The sequence below is a fragment of the Oncorhynchus nerka genome, linkage group LG14, assembly GCF_034236695.1.
Source record: "Oncorhynchus nerka isolate Pitt River linkage group LG14, Oner_Uvic_2.0, whole genome shotgun sequence".
Lineage (NCBI taxonomy): Eukaryota > Metazoa > Chordata > Actinopteri > Salmoniformes > Salmonidae > Oncorhynchus > Oncorhynchus nerka.
The window spans coordinates 55507902-55535204 of record NC_088409.1 but is presented as its reverse complement, the minus strand read 5'-3'; the positions used below and the strand labels follow the sequence as shown (position 1 = coordinate 55535204).

At 43.4% G+C, this 27303-nt stretch overlaps 1 protein-coding gene across 1 annotated transcript in view; it reads right to left on the bottom strand.

The window, feature by feature from the left end:
- Positions 1–26616, bottom strand: part of LOC115141501 (protein jagged-1b-like) — a 49637-nt gene extending 23021 nt beyond the window's left edge. The window contains exons 1-2 of the mRNA XM_029680419.2: positions 25798–26616; positions 19769–20101 (exon numbers count right to left, since the gene is read on the bottom strand). Of these exons, the coding sequence (XP_029536279.1) occupies positions 19769–20101; positions 25798–25947 (483 nt within the window). The 5' untranslated portion in view covers positions 25948–26616. The remainder of the gene's footprint in view (positions 1–19768; positions 20102–25797) is intronic.
- Between the last annotated feature and the right edge of the window lie 687 nt (positions 26617–27303).

Genomic DNA, 27303 nt, shown 5'->3' with positions numbered 1-27303 from the left:
CTTAAACCAGTGTTCTGGAAACATTTGACAAATGTTACCCCTCGTAACCTCTCCATCCACAACAAGTCTGGGGTTGATGTTGCTGTGGGCTGGAGGGATGGATGGGGCCTTTTTCCATTTGGACATACCACAGCTCCACAGTTCCAGGTCTCTCATGCTATGCCCTCGTTGACCACTCTTCTTAACAGGCTGTGTTAGCATGGAGAGAGAACGAGAGGGAGTTCCCAAAACAAGACGCAATAACAACAAGGAAATGAAACAGCCATAAATCGCTGGAAACTGTCTGATTGTTTCTCCCTCCCTTCCCTTTCAGTCTACCATACATAAAAGAAGGCCTAAGTTAATTATGCCCAGACAGATCCCCATTAATGCCCACAATCCTACCCCTCCACATTCCTTTTCCTCAAAGCTCATGGAGCCAGGTGTGCTCCTCTCTCTCCATTTATACCTGATGTTTAGTCTTTCTGCCTTTCTCTCTCTCTCTCTGTTGTGTCTTTTATTCCTCTCACTCCATTTAGGATGGGCACCATGACCCTCCCCCTCCAGTCACTCCCCACCTCTCTCTCAGACATGGGCAGGGAAGGATATCCCGGCTGAGCCAGGCTGTACAAACACAGCTCTACGACAGGAAGGACTCCCAGCCCCGAGAGAGGAATTTCCCTTACACACACGCGAGCACACACACACACACACACACACCAAAAGTGCACATGAGAAATATGACAGTCAAAACTATCGACTATAACAGTATCTCTCTCTCTCTCTCTCTCTCTCTCTCTCTCTCTCTCTCTCTCTCTCTCTCTCTCTCTCTCTACCTCTACCTCTCTACCTCCATCACCGCATTTTCTACATTCTACATGAGCAGCACACCAATCATTCTGCTACCAGGCCCATTACCATGAAAACCCCTCTCTCATACAGATGGCACCACTCTCCTGAAGTATCAATAGCCCAACTGTAATTATAGACACACATACACACACACACACACACACACACACACACACACACACACACACAGACACACACACACGTCGCCTCAGTAACAGTGTTGTCATGACAGCGGTGCTTGAAGCTGGATACCACCACACCAGCAACACCCGAATGGAATCACAGCAACAGTGGGTCCATCCCAAATGGCACGCTATTCCTTATATAGTGCACTATACCCTATGGGCCCTGGTCAAAAGTAGTGCACTACGTATGGAAAATAGGGTGCCATTTGAGACACAGACAGTTTTACCTTTCCAAGACAGACCGACCCGCTAGTGTGAATTTACAACAGGTACATGAATAGAAGGGGTTATGTGAAATAGTAGTAAGAATATGGATTCGCCAATGAGGCGGCAGCGTAGCCTAACAGTGAGAGTGTTGGACTAGTAACCGAAAGGTGGCAAGATCGAATCCCCGAGCTGACACGGTACAAATCTGTCGTTCTGCCCCTGAACAAGGCAGTTAACCCACTGTTCCCAGGCTGTAATTGAAAATAAGAATTTGTTCTTAACTGACTTGCCTAGTTAAATAAAGGTTTAAAAAATGAGAGTACATCCTGGTGAATTGATTTTGGCACAGCTTTGATAGGCATTTATAATTCTGGAATACTGGCTGCTTTCTAAATAACTTAGAGCATAGAATTAGAATGACTTCTAATCTGACTATTTCTAAAAGAGAGAGAACCAACACTGAATGTACAAAACATTAAGAACACCTGCTTTTTCCATGACATAGACTGACCAGGTGAACCCAGGTGAAAGCTATGATCCCTTATTGATGTCACCTCAAATCAGTGCATATGAAGGGGAGGGGACCGGTTCAAAAATGATTTTTAAGCCTCGAGACAATTGAGACACGGATAATGTATGTTCTAATCATATATATGTTTCACCTTTATTTAACCAGGTAGGCCAGTAGAGAACAAGTTCTCATTTACAACTAGAGGAAGAGGGCTCAGGGAAGAACCATATTAAATGCTATCAACATCATAATTCTTGATCAAGCCTTACAATAACAGAGGGAAAACAAATCTATGCAGTGTGTGTGGAAATGGACATCCCTCTCCCTCTAGTACAAGTTCATCTATTGCTCTCATACTCTACCTGTTCCCTCTCCCTCTTTCTCGTCCCTTCCTCATTACGTACTGTGACACGCAACTCTTCAGGGAAGTTAGGAACCGATATACACAGGCAGTTAGGAAAGCAAAGGCCAGGTCTATTCCCCGAGGTGTCTGCAGCATTGTGACGTGTTTGTAGACATATCATTGGAAGATTGACCATAAGAGACTACATTTACCTGGTGTCCCGCCCGGTGTCCTGTGTGCGTAATCTGTAAGTCCATGCACGTTCCATTTCTTCAGAGGAGAAAGTAAAAATCCATCGTGGCAGTTATCGTCGATAGATATGTGAAAAACACCTTGAGGATTGATTCTAAACATCGGTTTGCCATGTTTCTGTCGATATTATGGAGTTATTTGGAAAAAAGTTTGCGTTTTAATGACTTTTTTTTTTTCTTACCCAAAACGTGATGAACAAAACGGAGCGATTAGTCGACACAAATAATATTTTTTGTAAAAACGGAACATTTGCTAGAGCAAATAGATTAATTTCATTTCATTTGCGATTTTCATGAATAGTTAACGTTGTGTTATGCTAATGAGCTTGCAGATTTACACAATCCTGGATACAGGTTTTTTTTCGTAGCTAAACGTGACGCAGAAAACGGAGCGATTTGTCCTAAACAAATAATCTTTCAGGAAAAACTGAACATTTGCTATCTGAGTCTCCTCATTCAAAACATCTGAAGTTCTTCAAAGGTAAATGATTTTATTTGAATGCTTTTCTGTTTTTTTGTGTAAATGTTGCCTGCTGAATGCTAACGCTAAATGCTATGCTAAATGCTACGTTAGCTATCAATACTGTTACACAAATGTTTGTTTTGCAATGTTTGAGAAGCATATTTTGAAAATCTGAGATGACAGTGTTGTTAACAAAAGGCTAAGCTTGAGAGCAAATATATTAATTTCATTTCATTTGCGATTTTCATGAGCTTGAGGCTGTAGTCACGATACCGGATCCGGGATGGCTCGACGCAAGAAGTTAACAAACAGATTACCGACCATTTCGAATCCCACCGTACCTTCTCCGCTATGCAATCTGGTTTCAGAGCTGGTCATGGGTGCACCTCAGCCACGCTCAAGGTCCTAAACGACATCATAACCACCATCAATAAGAGACATTACTGTGCAGCCGTAGTCATCAACCTGGCCAAGGCTTTCGACTCTGTCAATCACCACATCCTCATCGGCAGACATAAAAGCCTTGGTTTCTCAAATGACTGCCTCGCCTGGTTCACCAACTACTTCTCTGATAGAGTTCAGTGTGTCAAATCGGAGGGCCTGTTGTCTGGACCTCTGGCAGTCTCTATGAGGGTGCCACAGGGTTCAATTCTCGGGCTGACTCTCTTCTCTGTATACATCAATGATGTCGCTCTTGCTGCTGGTGATTATCTGATCCACCTCTACACAGACGACACCATTCTGTATACTTCTGGCCCTTCTTTGGACACTGTGTTAACTAACCTCCAGACGAGCTTCAATGCCATACAACTCTCCTTCCGTGGCCTCCAACTGCTCATAAATGCAAGTAAAACTAAATGCATGCTATTCAATCGATCACTGCCTGCACCTGCCAGCCCATCCAGAATCACTACTCTGGACGGTTCTGACTTAGAATATGTGGGCAACTACAACTACAACTACAAATAAACTATGAGTTTACAGCCAACTGGTTAGACTGTAAACTCTCCTTCCAGACTCACATTAACCTCTCTAGGGTAGGGGGCAGCATTTGGAATTTTGGATAAAAAGCATGCCCACATTAAATGGCCTGCTACTCGGGCCCGGAAGATATGATATGCATATAACTGGTAGATTCGGATAGAAAACACTCTAAAGTTTCCAAAACTGTTAAAATAGTGTCTGTGAGTATAACAGAAAATCGGAGAAAAATCCATTCAGGAAGTTTTTCTTTTCGTTTTGTAGTTTTCTATTCAATGCCATTACAGTATCCATTGACTTAGGACTCAATTTGCAGTTCCTATGCTTTCCACTAGATGTCAACAGTCTTTAGACATTGTATCAGGCTTGTATTCTTATAAATGAGGGAGTAAGACCAGTCTAAATGAGTGGACCCTCCCGTGTCGCAGAGCTTTTTCATGCGCAATCCCGAGAGAGTGCATTTCTTGTTTACCTTTAATATTGACGCCGTTATTGTCCGGTTGAAATATTACAGATCATTTAGGCTAAAAACAACCTGAGGATTGAATATAAACATCGTTTGACATGTTTCTATGAACTTTACGGATACAATTTTGATTTTTTTGTCTGCCTGTTTTGACTGCGTTTGAGCCTGTGGATTACTGAAGAAAAGTTTTTGGATATAAAGAGACTTTATCGAACAAAAGGAACATTTATTGAGTAAATGAATGTCTTCTGAGTGCCACCATATGAAAATCATCAAAGGTAAGGGATTCATTTTAATCTATATTTCTGAGTTTTGTAACGCTTTTGCTTGGCTGGTTACTGTTTGTAATAATTTCTCAACTGGGCTATGTTCTGGGCTAGGTATGTTCTGGGCTAGGTATGCTTTCGCCGAAAAGCATTTTATAAATCTGACACCGTGGTTGGATTAACAAGAAGTTCATCTTTAAACCTATATAAAACATGTCTTGTTTTCAGAATTTTTATAATGAGCATTTCTGTATTTGAATTGGGCGCTCTGCAATCTCACTGGATGTTGGCCAGATGGGACACTAGTGTCCCACATACCCTAGAGAGGTTAAGCATCTCCAATCCAAAATTAAATCTAGAATTGGCTTCCTATTTTGCAACAAAGCATCCTTCACTCATGCTGCCAAACATACCCTCGCAAAACTGACCATCCTACCGATCCTCGACTTCGGCAATGTCATTTACAAAATAGCCTCCAACACTCTACTCAACAAATTGGATGCAGTCTATCACAGTGCCATCCGTTTTTTCACCAAAGCGCCATATACTACCCACCACTGCAACCTGTACGCTCTCGTTGGCTGGCCCTCGCTTCATACTCGTCGCCAAAACCACTGGCTCCAGGTCATCTACAAGTCTTTGCTAGGTAAAGCCCCGCCTTATCTCAGCTTACTGGTCAACATAGCAGCTCTTACCCGTAGCAAGCGCTCCAGCAGGTATATTTCACTGGTCACCACCAAAGCAAATTCTTCCTTTGGCCACTTTCCTTCCAGTTCTCTGCTGCCTTGACTGAAATTAACTGCAAAAATCACTGAAGCCTGAGACTCATATCTCCCTCACAAACGTTAAGCACCAGCTGTCAGAGCAGCTCACAGATCACTGCACCTGTACATTGCCCATCTGTAAATAGCACATCCAACTACCTCATCCCCATACTGTATTTATTTATTTATCTTGCCCCCTTTGCACCCCAGTATTTTTACTTGCACATTCATCTTCTGCACATCTATCACTCCAGTGTTTAATTGCTATATTGTAATTACTTCGCCACAATGGCCTATTTATTGCCTACCTCCCTTATCTTACCTCATTTGCACACACTGTATATAGATTTTTTTTCGACTGTATTATTGATTGTATATTTGTTTATTCCATGTGTAGCTCTGGGTTGTTGTATGTGTCTAGTCTAAATGCTTTGCTTTATTTTGGCCAGGTCTCAGTTTTCAATGAGAACTTGTTCTCAACTAGCCTACCTGGTTAAATAAAGGTGAAATAAAAATGGCTTCTCTAGCACTACCTCTTTCTTTACACATTGTTATCTGTCTCTCAAACAGAGGATGGATGGAATTGGAGGAGACATACAGGGAGAAAAATACAAAGAGAGCAGCAATGCATATACACTGCGTTTCAAAGGTTTGGGGTCACTTAGAAATGTCCTTGTTTTCCATGACAACATACATGAAATGAGTTGCAAAATGAATAGGAAATATAGTCAAGATGTTGACAGGGTTATAAACAATGATTTTTTCATTGAAATAATAATTGTGCCCTTCAAACTTTGCTTTCGTCAAAGAATCCTCCATTTTCAGCAATTAAAGCCTTGCAGACCTTTGGCATTCTAGTTGTCAATTTGTTGAGGTAATCTGAAGAGATTTCACCCCAGGCTTCCTGAAGAACCTCCCACGGTCAAGCTTCTCCCACAATGGCTCAAAAGGGTTGAGATCGGGTGACTGTGCTGGTCACTCCATTATAGAATGAATACCAGCTGACTGCTTCCTCCCTAAATAGTTCTTGCATAGTTTAGAGCAGTGCTTTGGGTATTGTCCTGTTGTAGGAGGAAATTGGCTCCAATTAAGCGCCGTCCACTGGGTATGGCTTGGAGTTGCAAAATGGATTGATAGCCTTCCTTCTTTAAGATCCCAGTAACCCTGTACAAATCTCCCACTTTACCACCACCAAAGCACCCCAGACCATCACATTGCCTCCACCATGCTTGACAAATTGCGTCAAGCACTCCTCCAGCATCTTTTCATTTTTTTCTGCATCTCACGAATGTTCTTCTTTGTGATCCGAACACCTCAAACTGAGATTAATCTGTCCATAACACTTTTTTCCCCCAATCTTCCTCTGTCCAGTGTCTGTGTTCCTTTGCCCATCTTAATCTTTTATTTTTATTGGCCAGTCTGAGATATGGCTTTTCTTTTCCCAGCCTAGAAGGCTAGCATCCGGGGGTTGCCTCTTCGCTGTTGACGTTGAGAATGGTGTTTTGCAGGTACTATTTAATGAAGCTGCCAGTTGAGGACTTGTGAGGCGTTTGTTTCTCAAACTAGACACTCTAATGTACTTATCCTCAGTTGTGCACCCGGGCCTCCCACTCCTCTTTCTATTCCGTTTAGAGCCAGTTTGCATTGTTCTGTGAAGGGAGTAGTACACAGCGTTGTACGAGATCTTCAGTTTCTTGGCAATTTCCCGTATGGAATAGCCGTCATTTCTCAGAACAAGAATAGACTGACGAGTTTCAGAATAAAGCTCTTTGTTTCTGGCCATTTTGAGCGTGTAATCGAACCCACAAATGCTGATGCTCCAGGTACTCAACAAGTTTAAAGAAGGCCAGTTGTATTGCTTCTTTAATGAGCAGAACAGTTTTCAGCTGTGCTAACATAATTGCAAACAGGTTTTTTAATGATCAATTAGCCTTTTAAATTATAAACATGGATTAGCTAATACAATGGTGCCATTGGAACACATGAGTGATGGTTGCTGATAATGGGCCTTTGTACGCCTATGTAGATATTCCATTAAAAAATCTGCCGTTTCCAGCTACAATAGTACAACATTAACAATGTCTACACCGTATTTCTGATCAAATTGATGTTATTTTAACCTTTCTGCAAGTAAGGCTAGTTTCCTGAATTTCCTCCAGTCTGACGTGCCCAAAGTAAACTGCCTGTTACTCAGGCCCAGAAACTAGGATATGCATATGAAAACACTCTGAAGTTTCTAAAACTGTTAAAATAATGTCTGTGAGTATAACATAACTGATATAGCAGGTGAAAACCAGAGGAAAATTGATCCGTAAATAATATTTGGGGAGCTCAGAATGACTTCCAATGCAATGCCATTGAAAGATCTAATTTCCGTCTCCCAGATTTCAGTTCCCATGGCTTCCAGTAGGTGTCAACAGTCTTTATACAAGTTTTTAGGTTTAAGTATTTGTAGTCGTTCCAAGTTGAGCGCCAGGGCAAAAGTAGTGGGCGCGCTCTTCGTTCTTTTCCTTTGCTATTGAACATAGTAATCTCCGTCTGAAATATTAGCGTTTATTTTGATATTAGACAACCTGAGGATTCATAGAAAACATCGTTTGACTCGTTTGGATGAACTTTGCTGGTAACTTTTTGGAATCCTTTGTATGCAAGTTGAAGGACTGGATTATTGAATTCAATGGCGCCAACTATACAGCGTTTTTGGGATATAAAGATGGACAGTATCGAACAAAACAACCATTCATTGTGTAGCTGGGACCCTTGGGATTGCAAACAGAGGAAGATCTTCAAAAGTAAGTGATTTATTTTATCGCTATTTGTTATTTCGTGACGCCTGTGCTGGTTTGGAAAATATGTTAATGTGAGGCGATATCCTCAGACAATCGAATGCTATGCTTTTGCCGTAAAGCCTTTTTGAAATCTGACAACGCAGTTTGATTACCAAGATTCTAAGCTAAAGAATCATGTATGACACTTGTATTTTCGTGAATGTTTAATATTACGATTTTGTATTTGAATATGGGGCACTCTGATTTCACCGGATGTTGTCGAATTTGATCCCGCTAGTGATGGTGTACACAGTTGAAGTCAGAAGTTTACATACACTTAGGTTGGAGTCATTAAAACTCATTTTTCAACGACTCCACAAATTTCTTGTTAACAAACTATACTTTCGGCAAGTCGGTTAGGACATAAACTTTGTGCATGACACAAGTAATTCTTCCAACAATTGTGTACAGACAGATTATTTCACTTATAATTCACTGTATCACAATTCCACTGGGTCAGAAGTTTACATACACTAAGTTGACTGTGGCCTTTAAACAGCTTGGAAGATTCCAGAAGATGATGTCATGGCTTTAGAAGCTTCTGATAGGCTAATTGACATCATTTGAGTCATTTGGAGGTGTACCTGTGGTTGTATTTCAAGGCCTAACTTCAAACTCAGTGCCTCTTTCCTTGACATCATTGGAAAATCTAAAGAAATCAGGGGGGGGGCATAGTGACCCTGTCCATATAATTACGCCTCTGTTCCTTTATGCTTTCCATCTTTTAGTTTTTCTTTCATTCAGGACATGATTAGTATCAGACTCTTCACCCCCTCCCATTCCACCCCTCCTCCTCTCTCTCTGTCTTTGAGTAACATTCTTAGCAGGTTAATTGGCTTGACAAAGGTATGTGATTCCAGGCTACTTCAAACGCTCTGAAACAATAGAGCCCTTGCGGCATGGCATGTTCCCTCCCTGACTCACCCTCATCTCCCCCATCGTGTCCCCCTCGCCTCACCTCCCTGGCCCACAGCGAGACGCCCCCTCCGGCTTCCGCAGGAAATTACCTTGTCTGGTCACTTGGCTGCTAAAAATCCACACTTGTGTGTTTAGTGTGAGGCACGGCGAGTGAGAAAGTAGGTATGGGGATGGGTGTGTGTGTGTGTGTGTGTGGTCACTGGATGGCCTCTCAAAAGTTCTCCAGTTTCTACTTTCTCAGTAAACCAGATTCAAGGTTGTGGAGAGAAAAAATCTGTTCATCCCAAAAATATAGACATCTACCCTCAAGTACACACCCCACACACTCTCTTTTCCCAGAGATGAGATGTCAGGTTAGTGAGTCAATCACCCACAGACCGACAGCAGAACAGAATGAGAGCAGTGTTCGTGTGTTAATCATGAGTAGTATGTGTGAAATGCTTGATAGTGTATGTGATGTAAACAGAGAGGTCTACTTTCTTGGGGACCTGAATATTGACTGGTTTTCATCAAGCTGTACACTGAAGAGGAAGCTTCTTACTGTAACCAGTGCCTGTAATCTGGATCAGGTTATTAATCAACCTACCAGGGTGTTTACAAACACTACAGGCACAAGATCATCCACATGTATTAATCACATTTTTACTAATGCTGTAGAACTTTGTTCGAAAGCTATATCCGTACCCATTGGATGCAGTGATCACAATATAGTTGTTGATAAACATGCGCCTGTAAAGAAACCGACTGTTAGAACTGTTAAGGCTCCATGGATTGATGATGAATTTAAAAAACTGTATGGTTGAAAGAGATGGGGCAAAAGGAGTGGCTAATAAGTCTAGCTGCACATCTGACTGGCTGACGTACTGCAAATTGAGAAATTATGAGACTAAACTCAACAAAAAGAAGAAGAAACGTTATTATGAAGCCAAGATCAATGATATAAAAAACTTTAAAGTACTTTAAATTAAACTAGGGACAGAAAGACAAATTAAAACTCCATCTACCATCAAATCAGATGGCTTATTCATTATTTTAATGATTATTTCATTGACAAAGTGGGCAAATTTAGGCAGGAAATGCCCATGACAAACAGTGACAACTTAGATGGAAAGCTACTGAGGATGATTGCTGACTCTATAGCCACTCCTATCTGTGATATTTTTAATCTGAGCCTAGAGCAAAGTCTTTGTCCTCAGGGCTGGAGGGAAGGCAAAGTAATTCCGCTACCCAAGAGTGGTAAAGTGGCCTTTACTGGTTCTAACAGCAGACCTATAAGCTTGCTGCCAGCTCTCAGAAAACTGTTGGGATAAATTGTGTTTGACCAAATACAATGCTATTTCTCAATAAACAAATTAACAACAGACTTTCAGCATGCTTATAGAGAAGGGCACTCAACATGTACTGCACTGACACAAATGACTGATGATTGGTTGAGAGAAATTGATAATAAGAAGATTGCAGGAGCTGTACTGTTAGATTTCAGTGCAGCATTTGATATTATTGACCATAACCTACTGTTGAAAAACGTAAGTGCTATGGCTTTTAAACCTCTGCCATATTGTGGATTCAGAGCTATCTATCTAATAGAACTCAAAGGGGTTTATTTAATGGAAGCGTCACTAATTTCAAACATGTAAAGTGTGGTGTACCGCAGGGCAGCTCTCTAGGCCCTCTACTCTTTTCTATTTTTACCAATGACCTGCCACTGGCATTAAACAAAGCATGTGTGTCCATGTATGCTGATGATTCAACCATATATGCATCAGCAACCACAGCTAATGAAGTCACTGAAACCCTTAACAAAGAGTTGCAGTCTGTTTTGGATTGGGTGGCCAGTAATAAACTGGTCCTGAACATCTCTAAAACTAAGAGCATTGTATTTGGTACAAATCATTCCTTAAGTGCTAGACCTCAGCTGAATCTGGTAATGAATGGTGAGGCTGTTGAACAAGTTGAGGAGGCTAAATTACTTGGCGTTACCTTAGATTGTAAACTGTCATGGTCAAAACATATAGATTCAATGGTCGCAAAGATGGGGAGAGGTCCAGCCGCAATAAAGAGATGCTCTGCTTTTTTGACACCACACTCCAAAAAGCAAGTTCTGAAAGCTCTAGTTTTGTCTAATCTTGATTATTGTCCAGTCGTGTGTCCAGTGCTGCAAGGAAAGACCTAGTTAAGCTTTTTGGGATAGGGGGCAGCATTTTCACTTTTGGATGAACAGTGTGCCCAGAGTGAACTGCCTCCTACTCTGTCCCTGATGCCAATATATGCATATTATTAGTTGTATTGGATAGAAAACACTCTGAAGTTTCTAAAACTGTTTGAATGATGTCTGTGAGTATAACAGAACTCATATGGCATTCGAAAACCTGATAAAAATCCATCTGGGACATCTGAGGTTTGTAGTTTTTCAAAGCTTTGCCTACCGAGTACATATTGAGATATGGATGAGGTTGCACTTACTATGGCTTCCATTAGATGTCAACTGTCTTTTGAAAGTTGAATGAGGATTCTACTATAAAGGAGGGGCTCATGAGACCTGTTTGAGTCAGTGGTCTGGCAGAGAGCCTCGGTCTCATGACGCCCACTCCCAACAGAGTTACCTTGCGTTCCAGTGCTTTTTCTGAAGACAGGAATTCTCCGGTTGGAGCATTATTGATGTTTATGTTAAAAACATCCTAATGATTGATTCCATACATCGTTTGACATGTTTGTAAAGGACTGTAACGGAACTTTTTGAGTTTTTGTCTGGATGAAATGCTCGCGCCTCATGAAGATGGATTACTGGGCTGAACATGCTAACAACAAGTGGCTATTTGGACATAAATTATGGAACTTTATGGAACAAATCAGTCATTTATTGTCGAACTGGGATTCCTGGGAGTGCCTTCTGATGAAGATCATCAAAGGTAAGTTAATATTTATGGTGTTGTTTCTAACTTTGTTGATTCCAAAATGGTGGCTATTCCTCTGGCTGTTTTGGGTTATGAGCGCCGTTCTCAGATTATGCTTTTTCCATAAAGTTTTTTTGAAATCTGACACAGTAGTTGCATTAAGGAGAAGTCTATCTTTAATTCTGTGAATAACACTAGTATCTTTTATCAATGTTTATTATGAGTATTTCTGCTAAAATCACCGGATGTTTTGGAATCAAAACATTACTGCACATAAGCCGCCAATGTAAACTGAGATTGTTGGATATAAATATGCACATTATCGAACAAAACATACATGTATTGTGTAACGTGATGTCCTATGAGTGTCATCTGATGAAGATCATCAAAGGTTAGTGATTCATTTTATCTATATTTCTGCTTTTTGTGACTCCTATCTTTGTCTGGAAAAATGGCTGTGTGTTTTTGAAATCGGACACGATGGGTAGATTAACAAGATGTTTATCTTTCATTTGCTGTATTGGACTTGTTAATGTGTGAAAGTTACATATTTCTGAAAAATATTTATTTATTTATTTCGTGCTGCCTTTTTTAGTGGAATGTTGTCGAGGGCTAGAAAGGTTAAAGTGCAGCTGGCCCAGAACAGAGCGGCACATTTTGCTCTTCATTGTAATCAGAGGGCTAATATTAATTATATGCATGCCAGTCTCTCTTGGCTAAGAGGAGAGGAGAGACTGACTGCATCACTTCTTATTTTGATAAGAAACATGAATGTGTTGAAAATCCCAAATTGTTTGCATAGTCAACTTACACACAGCTCTGACACAAACACTTATCCTACCAGACATACCATCAGGGGTCTTTTCATAGTCCCCAAATCCAGAACAAATTCAAGAAAACATACAATATTATATAGAGCCCTTATTGCATGGAACTTCCTTCAAAATCATATTGCTCAAATAAACAGCAAACCTGGTTTCAAAAAACAGATAAAGCAACACCTCCCGGCACAACGCCTCTACCCTATTTGACCTAGATAGCTTTGTTGTATGCCATTAATATGTAGGCTACGTGCGCCTTTTTAAAAAGGTATGTAGTTCTATCCTTGAGCTGTTCTTGTCTAATGATGTTCTGTATTATGTCATTCTGTATTACGTGTCATGTTTTGTGTTGGACCCCAGGAAGAGTAGCTGCTGCTTTTTGTAACAGCTAATGGGGATCCTAATAAAATACTAAATACCACAGTTAGAGACTGTGGCTTCCAAGGCGCCATAGAGAGATTAAGAAGACGGATATGACTTGGAAGATGACATATAAAGGACAGGGAACTGCACTTGGGACCCAGGGGTTTATCCAATTCACTACGTTGCATTCACTGTGTCCCTGAACAGGGATGCCCCCAAGGAAACCGTTAATAGTATGACCATTGTTCCCTGCTACATCTAATTCCCACCGCAGAAGAAGCTACAGTGAGCTCCAAAAGTATTGGGAAAGTGAATTTTGTTTTGCGGTTATGGTTCTGTACTCCAGCACTTTGGATTTTGGATTTTAAATGATACAATAGCTTTGAGGTTAAGTTAAAGTGCAGATTGCCAGCTTTAATTTGAAGGTATTGTCATCCATTTTGGGTGAACTTACAACACATTTTGTACATAGTCCCCCCATTTTAGGGGACCAAAAGTAATGGGACAAATTCACTTATATGTGTATCAAAGTCGTCAAATGTTTCGTATTTGGTCCCATATTCCTAGCACGCAATGATTACATCAACTACACAATTGTTGGATGCATTTGCTGTTAGTTTTGGTTGTGTTTTAGATCATTTTGTGCCCAATAGAAATGAATAGTAAATCATGTATTGTGTCCTTTTGGAGTCCCTTTCTTTGTAAATAAGAATAGAATATGTTTCTAAACACTTCCTGTGGATGCTACCACGATTACGGATAGTCATGAATGAATCGTGATTAATGATGAGTGAGAATGTAACAGAAACACAAATGTCATACCCCCCAACAAATGCTAACCTCCCCTGTTATTGCAATGGTGAGATGTTAGTCTGTCTCGTGGGTATGACATTTGTGCGTCTGTAACTCTCTCACTCATCAGTACTCACGATTCATTCAGGACTATCGTAGTCGTTGTATCACTTCAAATTCATATGCTGGAGTACAGAGCCAAAACAACAAAACATTTGTCACTGTGCCATTACTTTTGGAGCTCAGTGTATGTGGTTTAACATCAACAGAGGGACATAAATGAGAGCAAGAGCAGTAACAAGCAAAGGAATGGGTTTCCATGGGTATAAAGAACAGAGAGAGAGAGAGAGAGAGAGAGAGACAGTAGGAGAGAGAGAGTATGAGAGATATGGAGAGAGACAGAGAGAGTGGGAGAGAGAATAGAGAGAGAGAGAGAGAGAGAGAGAGAGAGAGAGAGACACAGTAGGAGAGAGAGAGAGTATGAGAGATATGGAGAGAGACAGAGAGAGTAGGAGAGAGAGAGAGAGAGAGAGAGAGAGAAGGAGAAAGTGTGTGGGAGTGTTGACAGATGAGTGACTTCATAGGGGGTGGACACAGGGGATGGAGGATAGAGTAGTAAAGGTAGAGAAACAGAAAAATGGAGGGGGGTGCTAGAGGGAGCTGGGTGAGGAGTCAATACACTTCTGTAATTACACCTGCTCAACTACTTACAAAGCTGTGTGCCCATGCACTTCTTCAAACACAGCATACTCAGATGAACGCACGCACGCACACGGACACACACACACACGGTCCCTCCAGGATCTCCAAGGTGATCTGCTTCCCCCTCCTAATATAGAAACTCCCATTTCAATCCAATTTGCACACAAATGAATTCAGTAAAAGGCTGCCTCCCTAGAGAGACTTGTGTCCTCCAGGTTATTAACTTATCTCTAAAAAACACAAGGCTCAATCCCTGACGGAATCCACTTTCTTTGTGTGTCATGATACACTGTGTGAGCATGGGGTGCTAATTGACAGCATGCATGCCAGTCGATTTGTGCCTGCGCTCCTGTGCTGTGTGGCTACAGAAGCATATACAGTAGGGGAGTATGAGAGGGCGAGAGAGGAGTGTGTGTGTGTGTGTGTGTGTGTGTGTGTGTGTGTGTGTGTGTGTGTGTGTGTGTGTGTGTGTCCAATGTCAGCCCCACAGGTGAGCGTGTATGGGAGAGTCAGCGGCGGACAAAGGAGAGGAAAGCACAAAGGAGGAGTAGAGAAAGCGAGTGAAAGAGAGGGAGCGACCCAAATGAAAGAACGCTCCAAGTGAGCTCTCTGTCCTCCTCTCTCCTCTCATAACCCCTTGGTGACTGGGCCAGCCTGACTACCCACACAACGCCAATGCACAGGTAAACCCGTGGTGTGTGTGTGTGTGTGTGTGTGTGTGTGTGTGTGTGTGTGTGTGTGTGTGTGTGTGTGTGTGTGTGTGTGTGTGTGTGTGTGTGTGTGTGTGTGTGTGTGTGTGCGTCCGAGCGTATTAGAACCAACCTAGAACACAGTAGAGTACTGGCTGAATGACATGTGTGTAAATCCTCTACTTTGCGTGTTTGACAGCAGGGCCATTTTTAGTTTGATATATTTAGACGTTTTAACCACTAACTCTCACGAACCCTTAGTTAACAAATAGTAGTCCTTCCTCAACAGTTCTGTGGATATATGCCTCTTTTGTCCGTTCTAGCGTGGCCATCTATTGACAACCCTGAGAACCCTAGTTTGGGAACTATGAGACATATTTCAACTATGACCTTTGACTGCTGACGGTTCCTGGTACTACAGCCCTCACAAGACTGGCCCATATTCACGAGGTTAGTCGTGTAAACAGTATGTGTGGCACGGAAGGTCTTTCACTCTACAACCTGAACATACAACAAAATACTGTACAAGCATGTCTTTTTAAGTAAACTTTATGAACAAATAAGGCAAGTGGTGGGAGCGAATGAAGAAAGAAAAGAAAGAGAGTGAAAAAAAGTGGTATTATTACAGATGATATGGTTACCGAAACATACACATCACACACACATACACGCACGCACTCTGAACGCGAGTCCCGACAGCTGAGAGCTCTCTCCCTCTGGCAGTGAACCTGACCTGGAATCAGATTTAGGGGCTTTAACACTTGAGGTCAGGATTATGAATGATTGACCTAAAATTGGCCTAAGATTAAGAGATGGGGACCACAGCCCATTCCGTTCTTTTTAATGACGTTTGTTTAGTGCCTATCACAAAGTCATTTGTCACAGGACTCTTAACAAAAGACTAAGCCCAAGCCCTTCCTCTAAAGCCAGCCCAAGGCAACAACAGCACGATGGGAGAAGTTGTTGGGAGTAGACAGCAAAGCAGGCCACTTAAACAGTTCGGTGTACATCATACTGTAACATTGATGTCAACGGGAGCCCGAAAGTTCAAGTCAGGCAGAGCAGATCTAGAGATATGATTCTTAACTGACTTGCCTAGTTAAATAAAGGTTTAAATACAAATAAAAATACATTTGAGAGGAACAAGACTTTAGAGAGATTATAATGCACCTTTGTCTAAGAGCTGCCTGGCAACTCCTTCTGGTGTACCGCCTATTCACTCCTTCCATTCATTCAGAAACAGTGTAAGTTTCCTCTGCCACATAGACAACGACAAAAAGACAAACCCCACAGACCCCCCCCCCCCTCCACCAATCAGATATGAGGTTGGAAACAACAGCAGAGACCGTGCGACTTGAGAGAGACGACCTCACGGTTCTAAAATGCTTTGATATTTTATATCTGAACGGAAACGCCTTGGCTAAAACGTCCCAGACTGGGCCGCTAGCTGTCCCTGGACTTGGGAGTCAAACTGCAGCCAAATACTTCAGTCCATATGATTAGACAGTGAGGGGCTGGGAGACACATGTGCGCACACAAACACACACACACACACACACACACACACACACACACACACACACACACACACACACACACACACTTCCCTGAATAGATGAGTGGAGAGAAAGAGCAAGGGCAGGAGATAAAGAGAGCTCACCTTTCCTCATAATGACTGTGCTCACCTGTTCATCCCCCTCACCTGGGGCAGAGGGATCAGAATACTGCCTGAGCACCCCCCCCTCCCCCCCTCTGTCTCCCCCCCACGGCCTCTCCCCTACCTCCCAGAGATGGCCAGGTCTTTCGGAGCATGCAGTTGCATGGTTTGCTAACTATCTGTCTGATAAAACTCAGTGCACTCAATTTGATGGGCTTATGTCTGTTAAATTGTTTGTCTTGAATGGTGTGCCCCAAGGCTCTGTACTTGGTCCTCTCTTATTCACTATCTATATAAATTATTTAGACAAAAATGTCCAAAATGCACAACTTCATTTTTATGCTGATGATACTGTTATTTACTGTTGTGCCTCGTCTCTTACAAAAGCTTTCCAGAACATGCAAACTGCTTTTTATACTGTTCAACATACCTTGTGTCAATTGAAGCTTATCCTCAATACTGAGAAAACTAAACTAATATTGTTTTCTAATGCAAGAAATAGACCTCTGAACTCTTCACCCTTGTCAGGGCAAGGAGATTGAGGTTGTAACCTCATGTAAATATCTTGGAATTTTAATTGATGACGGCCTCTCTTTTAAATTGCATATTCAACAACTTACAAAAACATTGAAGCTGAAATTGGGATTTTATTTTAGGAATAAGGCCTGTTATTCTTTTGAAGTCAGAAGGAGGCTAGTATCAGCTACATTTATGCCTTTACTAGACTATGGGGATATTTTATATATGAATGCTTCCGCTCAGTGTTTGAGATCAATTGACACTCTTTACCATGGCACTTTGAGATTTATTTTAAACTGCAAAACCCTTACGCACCACTGCACTTTGTATACCAGGGTTGGCTGGCCTTCTCTAGTCACTCGTAGGCTCAGTCACTAGTATACTTTTATTTACAAAGCCATTTTGGGTTTACTACCTTTTTATTTGTGCATTTTTATGTGGTGGGTACTCTCTTCGTTCGCTGGACTTTATCCTGCTAACTGTTCCAAATGTCCGAACTGAATTTGGTAAAAGGGCTTTTATGAACTCTGCGCCATCGTCTTGGAACGCCTTACAAAATACTTTTAAACTGGAAGAACTTGTCTGTCTGTAATTTTTTGTAATGACTTGGTTCTGCCTATCTTGGCCAGGGTGCTCTTGAAAAAGAGATTTTAATCTCAATGAGCCCTTCCTGGTTAAATAAAAATAAATCCATCCCCATAAAGATGCTGGCCTGCCTCGGAGCCCCCCCCCCCTTCCCCTGCAGCCCAGCCCGCCCCACGGCCAGGGCCTGAAACTGATCCAGACAAGACTTTCTGCTGGAGAATTTTCTCACACTCATACCTGCCACTCACACGCCTCCCCAACATGGAGGAGAGTCACTGACACGGACCGTGTATGAAGACACACTTCCACAGGCGAATGGACTGATACCGATTAACGTGAGGCGGATAAACGCGGAGGCGCTGCGTGCGTGCGCGCATGTGTTCCAGATGCCTGAAGCCAGGACACACAGACCTGTGCGCTCCAACACCAGACCAGCTGGTGAGCATGACCAGCCTTATTCCCGGTCCGCCTCTAAATCTCCACCAGGGCTTTGCACAATATTAAAAACATTATTACTAGGCAATATGAATATAATTACAACCATACCGTCAGCTCTCGTTCCCCATTACTATAATACTTTCATTATGAATAACCATTCAACCTCACGGAGGAGGTCAGAAACGAAACATTCCAGACCTTAATCAAATATAGACCGCTCGCATTGAGACAGCAAACGTTGAAATAAACAAGCGCTCCCATCTCAGGAAGGAAGACAATGTGGATCAGTCGTCCTGCGTGTGCCAAGTCATCTAAAAGGGATACTCGCTGTGGCTCTGGCCCTGAAACGACTCGGGCAAACAGACATTAATTATAGTAAAAAAAACAAACAGGGAACTACTTCTAATGGGCGTGGATGAAGGGATGGAAGGAAGGAATGAAAGGATGGAAATGGGGTCGGGGGGGACTGCTCGTTGAGGACTTTAGTGCTTTCTACCACCAGCTAAAAGCTTTCACCCCCCTCCAGTTGTCTTTCCAGTCCCTTTCCAACCCCCCTCCCACACACCCCCCTAGCGAACATCTCAGGGCTTAGTAACAGTCAAATAGAACAACATATTTGTGAGCAGCAGCAATAGACAGACCTATGTGAGCCAGAACCAACAGACTTGGACAGTCTTTGGTCAGGGGGCTTTTCTATCCCCCCCGCAAGCCCTCCACTCAACCTTAAGGCTTCAAAATTACTCTTTAATTGTATTTGTTGTTTCTATTTTCCCCTCTTCCTGTATTGTTTTGGTCCTCCTTATGGGGGACGGAAGACGAGAAAGATAGAATTGGATTATCGATGGGTCTAATGTGCGATTAATAGGCCTGCTCTTTAATGAATACACGAGTCGTAGCCCCCAGCCTGGACTCCGTATCTGTTACAGACACAGGCAAGTCGATACACGAAGTCAGACAGAGAGGAGCGATATCAGGGACTTTAACGGAGAAAAAAAAACGCAACAGGGAAAAGTTTAGGAGGAGAGAGAGAAAGGGATGGATAAAGAGAGACAGAGGGAGAATGAGGGAGAGAGAGAGAGAGGAGGGAGAAAGAACATCCTCTCAGCATCGCACCCAGTGCCCGTGTTTAGACGAGCAGAAAACTGCCACTAGCTTGTGCAAATAGGAGCAAAGCCTCTTGACTGAATGCTAAGAGCTAGTGTCAACACTGTCACAGGTCTCTGTGAGTGTTGACCTACTTGAACCGCAACATGTTACCATGGTAACCACATTGTAGCTCCACTTCTATACTCACCGGCCAGGCGTATTTGAAGGGAATGACAATGTGTCCTGTAGTGACATCCCCTCCTCCTCCCCCTCCTCCGTCGTGACCTCGATGACGGAGGGACTGGGTGTTGCCCCCCAGGACGGTGGTGCTGCCCGCCCCGAAGGTGCAGGCTCCAGTGGGGACGACGCGGGCCTGGTACTCCTTGAGGCAGGCCTTGAAGAAGGTGTCACACTGGTCCCTGAGAGAGCAGCGCTGCCCCTCGGTGGCCTGGAGGTCACAGCACTCTCCACTCTGCAGCACACCTTGGGGGTTCTGGAAGTGACGGATCTGCAGCTCAAACATCCCCACTGCACACACAGCCTGGAGAGGGGGGGAGACAGGAGAGTTAGGATGAGGTATAACTCACACACACACACAGCCTGGAGAGAGAGGGAGACAGGAGAGTTAGGATGACGTATAACTCACACACACACACACAGCCTGGAGAGGGAGGGAGACAGGAGAGTTAGGATGAGGTATAACTCACACACACACAGCCTGGAGAGAGAGGGAGACAGGAGAGTTAGGATGACGTATAACTCACACACACACACACAGCCTGGAGAGGGAGGGAGACAGGAGAGTTAGGATGAGGTATAACTCACACACACACACACACAGCCTGGAGAGAGAGGGAGACAGGAGAGTTAGGATGAGGTATAACTCACACACACACACAGCCTGGAGAGAGAGGGAGACAGGAGAGTTAGGATGAGGTATAACTCACACACACACACACACACACACACAGCCTGGAGAGAGAGGGAGACAGGAGAGTTATGATGAGGTATAACTCACACACACACACACACACACACAGCCTGGAGAGAGAGGGAGACAGGAGAGTTAGGATGAGGTATAACTCACTCACACACACACACACACAGAATCATATACACCACCCAAAGAGAGGGTGAATCTACGGAAACAAAAACAACTGGTTTGTTGAAAAAACGTTAATGAATGTGATGAATACACCTGATCAATGGGTGGAGTATCGCATTTCATCCAAGTGCTTTCCAGCAATGGGATTCTATGGATAGCATTTTTTTCTCTCTCTCTCTCTCTCTCTCTCTCTCTCTCTCTCTCTCTCTCTCTCTCTCTCTCTCTACTGTCATCCTTTTCTAAGTGGTATAAAAAAAGAGGGTGATTGAGAAAGGAAAAACAACATTGATTCACACACCCCATCAATCAAATCCCTTCATCCCAATGGAGAGACACGGCCCCACTCCAGCAATCCCTCTCTCTCGCCGTATCTGTCCATTTATCTCCCTCTATCTGTCTCCATCTTTCCCTCCTAGCTTATTTACCCTCCTCCCTCCCTCGCTCTCTTTATCTTCCGCTTTCACCTCTCCCCTCCCCTGTGTCATGCCCTTCCTACACCTCTCCATCTAGCGCCTTCCTTTCTTTCTTCTCCTGTATCAGTACCCCTCCCTTCTTTTCTCTCCCTCTCTCCCCAGTGGGACTCAGACACTGGGAACCTGGCCACGGTTTCTCGGTCCTTCTCCTCCACTTCCTCCTCTATCTGGGAACAGGCTGCAACTCTTGCCCTCGCTCTTTCTCTCTGCACCAGCTCTTCTTCTCTGCATTTCTTCTTTTCATCTCTCTTTCTCCCTCTCTCTGTCTCTCTCGTTCTCCATCTCTCCCTCTCCCTTTTCCCAGAGCCTACAAAGCATATTCTTCTCAGCTGGGTGCAGAAGGGGACAGACAAGCTGGTAGAGCTAACAAGCCCCCCAGAGGGACAGGTGTGTGTTTGTGTATGTTGGTGTGTTGTATGGCAAGGAAATAATGGTTAGGATTTCCAACCACTATTAAAGCACAAACCACACACACACACACACACATCAAACACATGTCACATGCACACACGTCACATACACACACACGTCACACACACACAATGAAATTATGCAATAACGAATAACGGTGTAATAGTCTTGACAAAAGCCAGATAGAAGAATAGCTGGTAAGTCAGCCCATTGTGCTGTTGTATTCTGTCCCTCACCTGCCCCTGTCTCTGGACTAGGGGGCTAAACTCTCCTACATCAAACAGCCTGTGGAGATACAGGCCCACTCATCACTCTGCATCCTCCTTTCTTCCTCCCCCCCCCCCCCCCCCCCCCCTCTTTCTCAGCCATTCCGGGCATACCTGGGTTTCAGCGCTCCATCTGACCGCTCCAAGCCCTCAGCCTCGAGCATCACCATGGAGAGCTGTGGTAATTAAGTCCCCAATGAACCCAAAAACAGGGTGAGACCAGGACCACAACCTGACCCTGGATGAACCCGGTTAGATGTAATGGCAAAATGTAGATTTTCGCCTAAATAGACATACCCGAAAGTAACTGCTATTCGTGTGTAATTACATGATTCTGACATGCCAAAACGTATTTTAAAGAAGACATCTGGGAGACGAGGAAATTATCAGAAGATAGGAGTTACATAGTTCAGAATACACTAAATCAAGCACACACAAAATAACCGTTTCCTTTTTTCATTTTAAAGTCATCTTTCATTGACAAGCTATAAGTGAATTATTGATGCCCAGAGCTGGAAACACATCAGACGGCTTTCCACAACATGTGAGCAATATCAGAGAAAGAAAATGGGATTGATCGACCTAACAACTAGAAATGGACAGATGTTTTAGTAAGTGATGTCAGGTGTGGACACGGGACGTTTCCAAGTGTCGCTAAACCTCTCCAAAGTGGCATATGTGTGTAAATTAGATCATTCCAGTGCTATCACATATTTGCAATCCCTAAATGCTATTTGTTCAGTATGAAAACACAATTTCCATGTCAATTACCATAACAACCTCACTCAAACATGGGGGTGTTATGAGGTATCCAGGGGACATTCAAGTGTCCTTTCAACCTCTCCAAAGTCTCCAAATGTGGTAATTCCACTGTTTTTGCACGCACTGGATATGCCTGAAAAGGTATTGTTCACAATAAAATAAAATAAACTACATTTCTACAACACCAACCTCTCTCAAACATTGTGGTGGTGTCGGTGGACATTACAGGGGATATCCAAATGTGTTCATCATATTTTTCATGCGCAAAGATATAGTCACTCGGTCGATATTTGATATTCGTTGCCATTAAGTCATACATCATCAGATAACATTGGAAATAGGCTAGATTTGCTCCTACCAACCTAAGGATTATCATAACACCTTTGTCGCTATAGCTCAAGCACAGACCAAAAGGAAGCTTACCGTGTAAAATGATGGCTGTTTGGTGAAAACGTTGAGTAGAAGAAAAAAAGTACTCTCTGGGCTGGTGATCAAAAACGGTAGGTCACAGGTAGGCAAATAAGACATCCTCATGATCTGTGGAGTCCCGGTTTTTGGTGTGAATCAACGTATTTGGTCTTTATTTCGTTTGTGCTTCACAAAGCTAATCCGAATGTAGGTAACAGCCATCTTGAAATTAGGTCTTTGGCTCGGCCTGCCCTTATACATTTGTATGCCCATATATGGTAGTAAGTCACACCAGAAATTTTAAGGCACAGATCAATAGCCAATATATTCAGCTTTCCGCAGATACCCTGATTTTGCAGATAGGGGCTACCGTTCTCATACCAGACTGAATTGAATTTTTTTAAATCAAATAGGGGGTTTAAGAGGTTTTAAACACTTAACTATCTTGACTGTTCTGTAATAACAGAGTAATATCAGAACAACATTATACACTGTATCAAACAACATTAATATATCATCCTGAATGCTCTTATCTGCATTGCACTGAATTTGACACATCCCCAGACCTCTACTCTTACATGTTATAGTATCTTCAATGCTGAAATGGATGCAGTATATCAACTCTCCTGTGCTGATCCTACATTATAAATGTCCCACAGCACAGTAGAAAGGTCTGCATCGTACTGCAGTAGGGGAAGGGATGTTATATTAGTGAAGAGCTTCAGAGCTGGGTGCACAGATCCATGTGGATCATTCACATGCCCCAGTGCTACGCGGCTGTGGCCGCTGGCCCAACACACACACCCCAGTCCATGAGTCCACACACACACACACGCGCGCGCGCACACACACACACACACATGGGCATCTCATTTCACATAAATGCACACACACACACACACACACACACACACAGAACGTTCTATCTTGCCTCTGCACTGAGGGCTGTGTCACTCCGCCAGTTGGGGGCCCTTTCAGGCCGACAACCATAGCCTGGGGGTGGGTCTGGGAGGGGAAGAGTAGAGAACACATTCAGCCAGCGCTCTACCTCCAGGCTTTCCCTCTTGGTCTGTGTGAACTTGAACTTGAATGTGACAGGCCTATGTCCAATTTTATAAGGTAGTTTCTCGGCGTACACATCAGTGACAAACTCAAATGGTTCACCCATTCAGGAGGCTGAAGAAATTTGGCTTGGCACCTAAAACCCTTACAAACGTTTACAGATGCACAATTGAGAGCATCCTGTTAGGCGGTATCACCAGCTGGTACGGCAACTGCACCTCCCGCAACCACAGGGCTCTCCAGCGAGTGGTGTAGTCTGCCCAACGCATCACCGGGGGCAAACTACCTATCCTCCAGGACATCTTCAGCACCCGATGTCACAGGAAGGCCAAAAAGATCATCAAGGACAACAACCACTCGAGCCACTGCATGCACTCCGCTATCATCCAGAAGGCGAGGTCAATACAGGTGCATCAAAGCTGTGACCGAGAGACAGAAAAACAGCTTCTATCTCAAGGCCATCAGACTGTTAAATAGCCATCACTAGCATATTAGAGGCTGATGCCTATATACATAGACTTGAAATAACTGGCCACTTTAATAAATGAAACACTAATCACTTGAATAATGTTTACATATTTTGCATTACTCATCTCATATGTATATACTGTATTCCATTCTACTGTATCTTAGTCTATGCCGCTCTGACATTGCTCGTCCATATATTTATGTATTCTTAATTCCACTTTTACTTAGATGTGTGTGTATTGAGTGTATTGTTGTGAAGTTGTTAGATGTGACTTTTTAGATATGACTGCACTGTTGGAGCTAGAAACACAAGCATTTCGCTACACCCGCAATAACATCTGCTAAACATGTGTATGCGGAGGCGAAAGAAATGCACAGCTATTTAGGCGAGGTGCTGGCTGGCGACGTAGAACACTCGAGAAAGCTCAGATGCAATCATTTAATAAGACGCTGGTAAGACCTGACAAGACAAGACCGAACGGGTCAACACGTGTACGTGACCAATCAAATTTGATTTGATTTAGATGTATACTATGCTGGACTATTCCTGGTCGTCTGCAGAGCTTTTACATACTGTAGAGAGAGAGGATTACACACTACATTTGTGTGAAGAAAGGAAGGGAGGCCCTGACTGTAAGACACGTGAATAAACACACACACACATTACAAGTACACCCACGCAACACACACACACACACAGACTGACCAACAATTTCATCTTGTGATCGTGTTCATAATATTCACAAGGTTGACTTGTGCGTGTACTGTAGTAGTAAACACATAGAAGACAGCCTTACTCCATCCACGGACACCATAACGTTTAGCTTGTTTATCTCCCATAAAGGATGTATTTTTACACCATTAGAGCCCACAGGAGACTGTGTTCAGAACATCTGCAGGTTCTGGTTTAAACAATGCACCTCGTGGATGGGTCTTCTAGCATTCCTCAACAGGAAAACAAATCAATTGCAGTGTAATAGTCTTCGAATGCCAATAGCAAACATTGGTGTAATGAAAGGTCATGCTTGGTGAAGGTTTGATCATGTAGCCTATAGAAGAAAGGACACGCCCATGGAGCAACAAGTGGATGACCAGACAATTAAGACGCACAACAACAGGTGGGCACCGCGCTATTAGAAGCAACGGTAGACATATTGACCAGAGAAACAGGGAAGTAGAATGTGGGCAAAATGATTGAATATGTGGGAAGAAAACACCGACTGTAAAAGTCAGGGCAGGTTTAAACAACGGCCAAAAATAGCGCTTAATCGGTGCGGCTTACCTGCGGCTGCAGAGCGAGGGCGATGAGAAAAATCACGGTCCACTGCTGTCTCCAGCGCCGATCTCTCCTCATCTCCGTCCTGGCGCAGCTCCTCGCACCTCCGCTGCAGCAATCAACCGGATTTCGTCCGTGCGCTCTTTCTCTCTCCATCTCAACGTCACAGGATCGAGGACAAATAACGAGGCAGTATCCCCTCTTCTCTATAATATCCCTTTCTCGGCTATCTTTAAGCGCCAGTTCATCGTTTCGTACTAGGCTTGAGAGAAAGCATTATTGCCTAACTTGTATTGTTCCCCTTGTGGAGTTCCTCCTGCCTGCCCGCCCCGCCTCGACCCTTCTCCCCGGCTTCTCCCTCTTGGTGCGGTGTCCAGGGTGGGTCTCTCCTCGGAAGAAAAAAAAACACTCTCACTCCACCAGGTCGATCTTCCCTCCACCTGCCGTTAAGAGGCTTTGAATGTCAGACCTGCTGGCTCCCCGACTTGAGCTCTCATCCCAATTACACTCTCCTTATGCGCAACGCACTCGCCCTTCAAACTAAACCCATACGCATACACCCTTTCCTTCTTTGCGCCACGGACTCAAATTGATACCCAAATGAAATAGGATCTCCCTCTCTTCCAGTCCAGACTCTACTCTCTCTTGTTTATCCACTGCATGCTGCGTCCCTCACTCTTTCCGTAGGCTTTCCAACCCGGTGTGGTCACTTCGCTCAGGGCTACGGATCCGAATCACCCAGGTCCCGGGCAAGGCTCTGTGCGTATCGGCTGTGGGAAAGAACTCGGCGAAAAAGGATGCCAGCCAGTGACGAGAGGCTGTGTGTGTGGGGGGCGAGGAGGGTGTGTCCTCAGGCAAGGGATATCCGTCTTCTCTTTTTATGTGCACGCGGTCTGTGCGCTTGCACCTCTGGACGGTTCCTATGGGTTCCCATCGTTGCTGGAATGCCTGTCCTCTCCTTTCTGTCTCTCACCATCTAGCAGAGCCATTAAACAAAGGAGTAGGTATGTATTGATTATAATTATACTGTTTTAATTACCCTTGTAGAAAAGTGTAACTGCATGAGCAGGCTTTTGATAGCCTATAAAAAAAATGGCCATATTGAACCTCTTTTCAAATCATTTCTCTCGCCTATTTGACCATGAAATGAGATATTGTGTAATTCAACTAGACTCTGTAATAGAATAATGGGCCTAACCCCGGTTTCGGGCCTCGGTTAATCCCGTATAGATCAAAGCACCGCTGTGCCAATTAAGTAGGCTATCGGCCACAGTCTGCACTGTCTGTAACTGGTCGGGAAAACTGAAATAGTTTCTATGGGACTACCTCAGCGCAATTAGGAGACCACTTATTATGGTAGTGGAGAATGTATTTACTAACAGAATCCAATCAGGCCTGTGTGCAAAACAAATCGGAGAGAGAAGAAAATACATTCAAGTTTGAGAGTGGCCAAACGGGTGGCAAAGTATGTGGTGTTTATGCTGTGCTATTCTTACATAGCCGGACCGCAGC